This window comes from Sylvia atricapilla, chromosome 1 (genome assembly GCF_009819655.1).
Source record: "Sylvia atricapilla isolate bSylAtr1 chromosome 1, bSylAtr1.pri, whole genome shotgun sequence".
In the NCBI taxonomy this organism is placed as follows: Eukaryota; Metazoa; Chordata; class Aves; order Passeriformes; family Sylviidae; genus Sylvia; species Sylvia atricapilla.
Window position 1 is genome coordinate 70619428 of NC_089140.1, and position 12390 is coordinate 70631817.

Here is a 12390-nt window from a genome sequence, read left to right on the forward strand (position 1 = left end):
CTTTAAGTCACGATCAGAGCAAGTTCTTTTGTTTTGTGTTGTGTGTTTTTGGGTTTTTTACCTCTCTACCACATTCAGAGAACTAGGTCTTTGATCAATGTAAAAAGTAGGGAGAAAACAAAAATGGTTAGATAAGACTCAAGAAACCAACAACTGATAGCAACATGGAGACAGAAGCCTGTGGTAATTCTGAGTTCTACTGCAAACAAAACAGGCATTTGAGTTACTTTCTTTGGTTCTATACACTGCACCTACTCATAAAACTGGGTAACAGAATATACATTTTTAAGATATTAGAAGATGGCAGAACACAGTAATCACTTGAAATTTTCTGCATTAGAAATGGGATAAAGAAAAATATTTTTTCTTAATTCGAGTATTTTTAAAAAGTTCAATGAAATCTCAAAATTAAGTCAGATTTCCTTTTGCCCTGCCTACAAAGATGAGAATTTGAAGATATTTCAAAAATATTTTAAAATAAGGTTTTAAATATTTTACTGCAATTATTTTAACAGCATATGGTAACAGTCAGCATTTCAGGGAAAGGAAAGTTGTAAGGGTCTCTGTAAGAGGTAAGGTAAGCAACATTTTAATCTTGTCCTATTAGTCAAACATTAATCTCACTTCTTCATGGCTCCAAGTATCCAAAACTAACATAACTGTACAAAACGGAGGTTATGTGAACACATTCTTGTTCCTTTGCAGAAGAGAATCTGATAGGCATTTTTAAAAATGGAATGGGATATTAATGAGCAAAGCCATGAGGATAAAAGTGGCCTTGTCAAATATAATGTTAGTATACAAGACTACAGAAATAGGCCAAGCACCAAAAAGCATCTCCTATGGACAAGAGGTATAATCCAGGCCTTCTGCATAATTGTTAAAATACTTCAGATATTTTACACTGTAAAACAAAATACTTCTTTTAATGGGTTCATTCTTAGAAATGCAATGCCATTGTTCAGTCTCTTGCATCTAGCAAATTAAAAATGTCAACTAATCAGCTGCTACATCAAGGTATAATGTGGTAGGCCTGTACAGTACAGCAGAAGGTAAACAAGTAACCAGAAATAATTATCTGTGTTCTGGTGACTAAACCTGAATGTCTTTGCTCACTTCATATTGAACAAGACTGCTAAAATATTATTTAAATATATTTAGATAAAAACAAAGCATGCATAAGAGTCTTCCATACAAATCTAAAAATATAAGCCCCCTTGACTTCTGAATAAATAATTTCTATTTATTTAATTACTATTCAGAACCTCTTTTATTTGATGGAATCTTAAATAGTTTTTCCTCAGGTTATGGCACTTTTAAAAGCCATTACTATTTCTATGTGTGCAAATGTATTTATGTATATGCACGCTTTGTCCTAAGATTTATGGCAGACTATTTTTCCAAATTTCTCATGAAAACAGGTTATTTTTATATATAAATTGGCAATTCACAACAAAAATTGAACAAACTCAAGGAAAAAAAGCTTTTTCTTCCTTCTTAACTGCTGAAAATGACACACCTAATGCACCTACAGCAGGATATGAAAAGTCTACTTGATAGGCCACCAATCCTGTAACAAATTAATCACAAGAGACTCCAAGTGACACGTAATTTCCTTCCAACCACAAATTATTTTAGCTTCTCACTTCACATGGGATATTCAAAACATTTCAGAAGCAGATTTCTAGTGACTCTGAAGTAGAACCAGGACTGCATCTTTTTCTAGTTTCAATCTGCATGGTGCCACTACGCTACAAGTTGTTTTTGGTTTTTTAAGCTTTTTTTTTTTTTTTTTTTGTCTCCAAAGCCATGGCCTTCAATCATACCTAATCTCTAAATTTTACCATGGGAACGGTTTGGAAAGACGCCTGAACACTTCAGTTTTGGAGGGTCTCCAAAAGAACTGCTTTCCACCTATTTCATAAAGCCTACTTTGTCTGAAGACAGCCTAGAGCAACAATAGACACAGATGCTTTCCAAAACATCTCTAACGAAAATAATGGAAGAGCTACAGATCAAACATGAAAAGTCGTTCCACAGTTAAGAGAAAGAAACATACCAGCTTCAGTACTGTCTTTCAACCTTAAGGATATTCTCATCAAGATCAGTACAAAGTCAGATTTCCTGAGCACTAGGGAAAAATTAAATTTATAGAACAAAAGGTGTAATTTGTTTCAGTAGCTTAAGCAAAATGAAACAAAGTTCTTAACACTTGTCAGGCCTAGATGACCGCCACATTCTTCTTAATTTTTTCTTGCTACCATAGTGAAGAGTCATTCACAGACATTCCCCAAAGAAATGTGGTGGTTATCTGAACAAACATGTAGATGACTAAGACATGTTTTAAAAAAAAAGCTCTCCTGATTTCTACACCAACAGTGCTAAGAATTATGATGTTAAATATAATTTTAACAAAAAAGTTTAAGCTCATCTTCAAAGAGAAAAGGGAATTGAAATATTACACTGTAGCTTACAAGCACATCTTTACGTTTCAGTAATTAGGAAGCAAAGGTCATGAAAATGGAAAGTCCTGAACTTGGCATAATTCTGTCAACACTGTATAGGCAAAATACCAGCTTGAATTAAACTTCTTTAATACCACCCAATAATATCCAATTTCTATTAATTCTGCTGCTTGCACAAAGAAAAAAGTTCCTGCTTGTCCCATACACCACACAAGCACAAACACACCTTTGCTCATCGTCTGGTCGTTTGATCAAATTGAACAGTATGTGCAGAAGCTGATCCCTCTCTTTGGGCTCAGGATGGAGGCAGGCTGTACACAGTATGAGTGGGATCAATTCCTAGAAGGTTGTGGGTAGGGGAAAACCAAACAAAGTAAAATTGCTTTGGGTATACATTCATTAACAGCAAAAGAAACTAGAGAAGATAAATCTAACATGTTACATCAAAACAGTCAGAAAAAATACTTTGGAGTTTTGACGTCTTATTAAGTGACCTGAGGAAAGTGAAGGTCTACAAAAGTTAGAACTATTTTCCTGCTAGGATAAATCAGGGGAGAACCAGCACACAAAATTAAAAGCTCTGCAAAGATTACAATTAACATATGCAGGTCACCTGTAACCAGAATCAGAGGACAATCATAGTTTCAATTGTTTTCACTACTGAACTGAAGCTCCACAGACATCTATGGAATAAAGCTTCTATGAAAAAATGCCACAAAATTAAAGATTAAAATTTCCAATTAAGCATCCATACAGTTTTGTGCACAAGTTTGAAAAAATGAACACTGAGAAACATACATTGGTAAAGGTGACTGCAGACAGATTTTGTGTTGACTGACAATTATCTGATTTTTGTAAAGGTTCCATGTTTGCTTTTTTCCATATAAAAACAATTTCTGAAGCTGAATTTTCTTTTTGGGTCAATTAAAATCCCTTAAAGGAACAAATTACAAAGAAAATACTGTGTAAAATACAAAGAGAAAATATAAAGATCTTCATAGTAAAGACCTCCTCCTTTCTAAATATGCCTACAAAGCTCATGGTATTCATTCCCAGAAAAAACAAATGTTTCTAAAACATTGTCTGGAAGTCCCTTCCCTTGACCTTGTTGATGTGAGCTTTTACTCCAGTTGAATTTGGAAGCCAGACAGTTTTTAGGTGATTTAATATCTTAGCGACAGAAACATCACACTGGGAGGTCAGGAAAAAAAGAACAAGAAAAACCTCAGTGTCTGGTAAAAAACATGGGCAAGTAATCTGGAGATTACCTTGCACACCTGCCGTGTACTTTGGAGCCATTTTTAGCCAAAAGATGTTTTGTGAATTATTAAGTTGTGACCAATAAGGAGGTGACAGTGGGAATCACATCTAATATCAGTATGAGAGATTATACAGAACCTGGAAAAATCTGTGGCTGTTTAGAATGACTTTGCAGGGAGATGCAAATTTCTTCTTGCAGATATTGAAAGAGACCTGATCATGATGTTCTTGTAGACATGTGGAAATACCACTGACAACATCCTAACTGCTCAACCTGTATTTTCCTAAACAGCAGGAGCTATATTTATTTATATTAAACACAGAACAAGACTCCATTTTAGAGCAACGTCTAAGCTCGTCAACTCCTGACAAGCTTTTTTTTTTCCCCCAGAAGAATTTTGCTCCGTGTGCTGTATTTTATCTCCAAAGATGACCAAGACACAACCTAAACTGTATTTTAACATTCTGTGATTCTGGAGGATTTATTGGCAATATTTAACTCAATTATGACACAGACTAGGGAATTTATGACAGAAGAGATAACATGGAAATATTCTACTTATCACTTAAAAAAATCTAAAAGGAGAGAAGGAGAAATGAAAAATAAATTTGAATAATTTGAACATTTACATTTCTTTAGTACTTTTAAGAGTAACAGGGGGTTGTTTTTAAATAAATGTTGCACAACACAAAATAACATGAACTGAAGACATTAGTTAAAGAAACTTTACCAATTAAATTGCATGAAGAACTAAATAACTTTCTTCAGCTGAGAGCTTCTTTCTCTCTAGAATCTGCATGTTAGATCTTATTTTTGGTTACTTAAAATTTTTGCCACTTAAAGTTCTGAGAAGTCAGGGGGTTTAACCTATTTAACTTAATTTTTTGTACTGCATAGAATTTTCTCTCCTGCAAACACCGTTTTAATTCAAAAAGACTGAAAGAATATTACTAAAATAATATCTGCCTCAACACCACTCTAAATACCACTACTTATACATTAAACGAAACTCTTTTAAATATGAAATGTGATAGCAATTTGTAGATACAGAACAAAATTACTACCATAAAGAATAAATCTCAAAAATTTAAAGCTAAATAAACATCTGTTACTTTTATGAAATCTAACTTTCTGAAATCTAGCCTAAATTCTCATTATTCAAATACTCTTGCAAGTATTCTTAAATACTCCTATGAAAAACTTTACAAAGAATATACTCCATGAAATGGGACATTTATGGGATTTTTGTTTCATCTGTTGAAACCAACACATTGATTTCACTTTCTTAGTATGTTTGAGTACCTATTCAAAAAATCTCGACTGCTTACTCTGAACTACTGCTAGATTTTAAAACAGCACCACAAGGTGGGTTTTTTTAAGCTTCTTATGGAATTTAAGGAAGTTAACATTGTCTTTATTCAGCTGAGTCTGCATGAAAGGAAAACACCTGAGAATATTCATCTAGCAGCTACTGCCTTGGGTCTGAAAGGCTAATGAATAACCTAGCAGCATTGACATGGGGCAGATACAAGGCTAGTTCTTTACCTTGCAGAAAAGCTGGTTAATATAGCTGTATTTTCTTGTCCATTGGTCACATTCTCTCATGCATACTATGGGAGAAGAGAGTGTTCTCTGCATCGCTGCATCAGGGCTTCTACAGTTCCTTCTATTAAGGGGAGTGGAGAAACAGTGAGAAGTCTTGAACAGTGTTTTTTGTGCTCCCTATAGCCCTCAGGGACAGGAAGGTAAAACTTGAAGCAAAGGGGACTGCGAGACCAGAGGGGGTCCAGAGGGGACTGCTCTACAGAGGGACAAAACAGGTCAAGTGAAGTCTCACAAGGACTTAGAAGGGGCAGATTCTTCTCAGGACATTCAGGAGCATTAAGAACAAAAATCAGCCTATAGGTAGGTTTGAACTCATTTCTTCCTGTTGCTAAGGGTCATGCCTTTGATGTAGATTTGTTTTACAGATCTCAGATTTTTCATTCTTGAAGCCAGCTGAGAAGCTATAGAAAGTGGTAATTTTCCAGTAGGACACGGTAAGATTACTGTTTGGCTGTTTAGATTCAAGAGAAAAGTTCACAACATGTTATGGAGACTCTATATAACTATTAATAATCAAGAAGTGGACTTCCAGTGCTATTTGAAACACTCTGCATTCCTTGGGAAGGAATACCACTTGTGCTGACAGCCATAAAAGAAAGCAAGAACTTAAGTTTCTAAAAAACCCAACAACTATCTATTTAATTTGGGATCCTTCCTAAATGCCCTGTTCATCACCAAGTCCTTCTTTTCTCTTTTGCCTTTGAACATGAGTTCAGAACATGAGTTTTGATAGTTCATGTCGGTGTTAGTCAACAGGTGTGACTAGTGACTCTCATGACCATAGCAAGAAGAGTCACTTCCAGAGCTTTGATACTGTTTTCCCATTAGATTCCAAGCAGACTGACATTACAACATTGTCAGCACTTAAAACTTGATGCAATAAAACATCATAGGTCCCACCTCTACTATTGAAAAGCCAAGTTCATATCTGAAGGAGTTTATACCTGTGAGCTATCCAAATGCAGGATGAAGTAAAAGAAGTTATTTTGGTTTACTATGAGAGAAGCTACATACAGGTGACTGATAGATAATGCTCTGAGGCTGACCTAACATATTGCACAGGAGAACTGAAACTGCCCATCTTCCCTCTGCTTTACTACTCTGTAACTCTCTACGTAGGTCCCTCCAAAGAAAAGCACACATGTCTCTCACCACAGCATCTCTGGACAACTTCTTTATAACTTACAGCAACTTCTTCCATTATCTTTGAAAGGGATTCACTATTTGAGTTATCAATAAGGACAACACTTACATGGACATACGCAGTAGCTCTGTCTTCATTATGGCCAAAAGAACATGGCTTCTTAATAGCAATTAGTACCACCTAAACTATATATATATGCAAGACAGTTCCTCCTACATATTAAAAGTATTACAACAAAATATGAAACTTCGGGGTTTTTTTTCAAGTGCATCATATAGCAAGCATCTTAGAAGGTATGTAGGAACTTTCTGTCTGCCTTGTTTCCATTATTATAACAACGTTTTGCTAAACATTCCAACAAGTCTTCTATATCTTTGCTGCTCTCACTAATTACTGCCTTCTTGTTGGAGTGCTCATCAGCAAAATAATTATCTCAAAGAATTAAGTGTTAAGTGTCAAGACTGGTTACTTCAGTAGGTTCATATAAGAATACATTTTATTACTCCAAATATTAATGTATTAATTATGTATATACACCAGGATGACATGATAAATTTTGTTAATGTGCGCCTTTTTATCTTTAATAGTCAATGCTTATATTGTGAACCAATGCTATGTTAAAATTAATCTGTAACTTAGCCTCTGACAACAAGTAAATAAAATAAAATAATCTTATTGTCTGCAACTGAAACAGGTACCAAGAAACCACTCAGAGGGACTGTCTTGAGCAAGAATGTATTTGAAGTTCCAAAGTCATCCTCTTAGCTTTAAAATGAAAAAATATTTAATTATAGGATTAATGGATAACTCAAAACTTGGTCTACTAATCTTACTAATATTAAAATCACAGCTCTAATTAACTCTCGTGGATCAAGACTATTATTTCAGGATCCAAAGTAAGCCTCTCAGAGATCCCAAAGGGATGCTTTTGCATAAAAATCAATGGTTGGGTATAGGTGTGAAAAAAAGTTTGTACTACTTTGCCTGTATTTACTATTTATTTGAAAACACACACACAAAAGTTTGTGACACAACAAAAGCCGGCTATTCAATTCATAAACATCAAATTCAACTCCTTGCATCCATGAATTATTTCAGCTTTATAGACAAAGTATTGAAAGACATCAGCTTTCAGACTAGAGATGAAAAGGATACTTTATGATACTGAGCTATTTTATTCTAAGGAAACTGCACTAGACCCTCACATTACTATAAATTTTTAAATTACTGTAAGTTCTGTCACTGCTTGACACAACCCCTGGAAACAGTTTAGTATACTGCCAAGATCTGACACTATCTTCTTTTACATTTCTTTAGCAAGCAAGTATTTTATGGCTTTTAAAGCATAAGACTGAGAGGAAAATTTATAGTAGGATATTCAACTCTTCTGTGTTTAAAGAGACATGCCAGAGAATGAAAGTGTCTTAGTGATATTTACGTGCAGTTGCTGCACATTAATGTGATTAATTTCAATCTACAGTGGACATCTAGGGAGCTGAGAATAGCATCAATTCAGAGACTTCAGATTTAAATTATCTTTGCTTCAACTTCACAAACAAATAAAAGCAAAACTCTATTCTTGACATGTTGAACTCTCTATAAGTAACAGTTTCTCAGTATAACTAGTGGTGTATATTCAGTAGAACACTACTATCATGATTTTGCTAAGTTTGCATAACACAAAAGAAAGTTAAAGACTAATACTGGAATAATGGATGAGACAAACGAAGTAAATAATTAAGTAAAAGTGTTGATTTGGAACAAGAGTAGTAAGATATTAAGCAAAAAGTTTACTCTGGGCCAAACTCTATTAAAGGACCATATACTGCAGAGTACGGAAGTTGTACATCCAAACAAGGTTACTTTTGTTTCCTGAAAAAAAACCTTTTAAAAGACTTTTACATCTTAGAAGGCATAAAAATTGAGTATTGCACTGATCAGTTATTACAAAAATTTTAAGACTGCTTCTCTCTAATTACATTTTAGCCAAAGGAATTTTTCTATGGTACATGTGTTAACAAATAGAAGGTGGCTGATTTTACTTTTGAGATTTTTTGATTATTCATGTATTTTAAGTGGTAAAAAGGTAATTGAGAAAGCTGATTCCAATGCAGATCAATTCTTATGAACCCAAGCTGCACATTTGCAAGAAGTAGCACAGACTGCATCACAAACAATGGGCTTTATTTTTTTTTAAGAACTGGTTTTTAGCATTTTGTTACTGGTCATTCCACTTACTGTTACTTGGATTGCAACATCTCCTTTATTTGTGAGTGCATTCATATACAAATCTAAATATTGACATACATGTTTTCAGGGAGTTAAGATAACCTAGATGCTTGAGATGAAGACAAAATTAAATTTCTATGTGTTACATGAATTTTAATGACTACAAATTGCTTTGAGGCAATTTTCTTGTATGATGCATTATTGATTTTACACAGTTGAACCGCTTTTTTTAGAAACAACTAAAATGATTTCCTCAGCCACCCAACTCAATACTGTCTTGGCTTCTTTGTTACCCTCCACTGGAACCTGAACTACAGACACTGAATAACAATTAAAGCTGCACCAATACACAAAAAGGAATAATTTCAGAAGTGTCAACTATAATATTTGCCAGAACACTTACTACTGGATCAGGCAGGCTGCTACTGACCCTAAGATGCATAAAAGCATAGGAAAAATGGTTGCTGAATCTCTACTAAAGGACAACAACTACTGAGAGATTGTCAACCTCTACAAACTCAGTTTCTCCAAAATGAAGATGCATAGCATGTAATTTTCAGCTTTGAGATTTTGCAACCAATTTCAATAAAATGGATGCTTAAAGAACAGACACATTTCAATGAGTCATCAAAAATTTGTTTAATTCTCACCCTAACACATTGCTGGTGTAAGATATTAAATACTACCATCCTTCTTGTTTTAGAACAGACCTGGTGATCACTTTGCATTGTGATCTGAACCTCTCACACATCTTTCTCAAATTAGTGATATCTATATTTTTGCACCACTTGTCTGTGCAGAAGTCTTGTTACAAGGTTGTTTTTGGACAAGACTCAAAATTATACCTTGTTGAAGACAGCCTAGTTCTTACATTAGCTTTTCATAATTTGATTAGGGTAAATACTGAGAGGTGGTCTACCCAACTTTTCCTTCAAGCTCCATGACATCAGAAAGAATGTTAAAACAGCTATAGCAAAAGGTGGCAGGTAACTAAAAGAAGGTATTTTTAAAGCAAATTTCAATTCTTGAAACATTAAGCATCCTATGTAATTCAATTACTCGATTGTCATTTGCATCTTACTCAATTAAACTGAAACAGATAATTTAAGGCAAAAATACATGTAATCAAATGTGACTTTCACTGTAGAACAACCTAAGTAGCAAAGAGACTAAAAGGTCACAAAAATATTCAATACGTTGCACAAATTATGCTAAAAGCTGTGAAAAAAGCCAAAATACCACATCATCCTGCCAAGCAGAAGGAAGGAAAGGCATAAATAAGAATATCAGAAATTAAGCACTGATCCAGGAACATTCACAGAATTATTGCGAAAGACAGAAGCATTTCCAGATCATCCAGTTAACACTCCCACCCTCTCAAAAATAAAAAGCCTTTTAGGAATTTTCAAAACACAGCACATATCTCAAGTTCACTATGTCAGCTGCTGATAATTCCTTCTATGGTATAAAATTTTCAATTACAGGATCAGTACAAATTTCTTGAGGAATTTTCAAAGCCTTAAAATGAATTTACGCAAAACACACAACTAAGTCTACCATACTGTAGGTCCCATCAACAAGGACTAAAACTTGTTCAGTGGGATATGGTACTCCAAACTCTTTACTTCAATGACAACTATAAGGATGCTGAATTTTAGTTTGTTGTGTCTTCAGGTTTTGGGTTTTTTTTTGACATATTCGGTAATGTGCAGTATTTACACAAAGCAAAACAAAACTAGACACTTTTTTCCCCCTTCCTCTTGTATGCTATATAGCATGAATGATTATGCAAACCATCACCTTCAGTTACATTCAAAATACACTTTACATGTTCATAATTTTTAGTCATTCTCATTTTAAAGTTAAGGAAAACATATAAGCAAGATTGCTCATTTCCTTATGAAGGGGTATTTTTAATGAACCTTTAGTTGGCTGATACATGGAGCTTCCAAGAAAAGACATTAAAATTTGTTTGTTGAAAACTATTTCTGTTGAAGTACATAGTGCTGCAAAAGAACCTGAATGTTATTCCTTGTTTAAATTGATAGACCAAATAAACCAACAATATTTGAACTTATAGCCCTTGTTCTTTGCAATGCACATTGATTATGGTTTTCCCTAACAAAAACACTTGTGCTACCACAAACAGATGGACCTACAGTAACAGTCTTGCTGAATGCTAATGGGTGCCTTAAGCAGAGGAAGAAAAAATTAGGATACCATGCAGGTTTACTGAACTCACCTGACAGAGGTGTAAAACCATTTTCTAGGAGCAGAGATGCATGCACAAAAGTAAGAACATGATTGCAAGTAACAGACTTTCACGAAGTTAGACACAAAATCTTCAAAATGAACAACAAAATACCATGATAAAAATAAAATGCAGAATTTCAGGGTTCCTCACCTCTCGCTTTGCAAGCAGCACATTAGGAACAATATGAGGCAGGCAGCGTCCCAACATTAACATGACACTTTTCTCACTGTCTGCAATCCGAGATACCTAGAAAACCAAGTTGCTTGTTTGCTTTTTTTAGAAGCACAGGAACAGAAAAATACCATTTGAAAGGAATAACAAAAACTGCAGCAGGCTGATCACTTACCAGAAAAGTGTTTAATTTATTCCCACACATTAAGCTGTAAGTTTTTGATGTGTCAATAATTTCATGAAAAGCATGAATCCACTTGTAGGAGTCTCAAAAGTTCCCAGTAATTACACCTCTATCACTAGGTTTCATATTTAGCATAAAATCTGAAAGCATATCTTTATTTCTTAACTTTCATGCACATAAATTCATCTCTCCATCTAGGTTTCAAAGCAATTACTGCTTGTTTAACTATTGCTGCCATGCAAAATGAAGGACCTTTTAGTTTATGTCAACTAGAAATATACCTCTGATCCCAAACGGCTGTCTGCTGACATCCGACAGAATGATAGTAGTGCTTGATGGAAAGCTGGTGACAATTTCCTGAAATATCATCAAAGAAAGCTTAAATCAGAAAGGCAATTAATCAAGTCCTTTCACTCTGGTTTAATCAGCTAGGTAAAATGACTCCCAGAAAGCATGTTTAAGTGATTCATACTACAGAAGTTTTAAAATTATCTTTTAGGGTGTTTAGTGTGTAGTAAGAAAAAACGTGAGTGTGCTAATTAAGAAGTTACTTTTAGTTCCAAAAAATGTAACATCTTTCAAATGTAACATCTTTCATCTGCACTGACAAAAATAGGACTAAAGCATGAAGAAAAGGAAGCTTAGGCAATACAAGAGGAAGCACACAATTACGCAAACGGGGTGGGGCGGGCACAGAAATCACGTAGAACAGTATTTTTGCTTAATGCTCTGATTCTGCAAATTGCATAAAAGCATTTAAGTGGTCAGTCAAGTTATGAGCTTCAGGCTTAAATAGAGTTTGCTGAACTGCCACTTTGGTATCTAACTTCGGATTCAAATCTTGCCAGAACCTCAAAATCAACCTTAAACTGCTGTCTGAGCCCTCATACAGGGTGCATCCACTTAAGCACTGCCTCATGGCCACGTCCAGCACCAGCCCATGCAGCCAAGCTACTCAAAGCCTTAAGCATCTATATCAAACCCTGATAAAAGCTTCAAAACAGCCATGTCTGAAAGGGTAATTTGGCAGAAATTACTGACCATTACATTGAACAGACAAGCAGCAGCCCCCTATTT

At 34.7% G+C, this 12390-nt stretch overlaps 1 protein-coding gene across 1 annotated transcript in view; it reads right to left on the reverse strand.

Annotated features, from left to right (window-relative positions):
- Window positions 1-12390, reverse strand: part of RELCH (RAB11 binding and LisH domain, coiled-coil and HEAT repeat containing) — a 76065-nt gene that overhangs the window by 32753 nt on the left and 30922 nt on the right. The window contains 3 exon segments of the mRNA XM_066326097.1: window positions 2692-2804; window positions 11109-11204; window positions 11595-11670. Of these exon segments, the coding sequence (XP_066182194.1) occupies window positions 2692-2804; window positions 11109-11204; window positions 11595-11670 (285 nt within the window).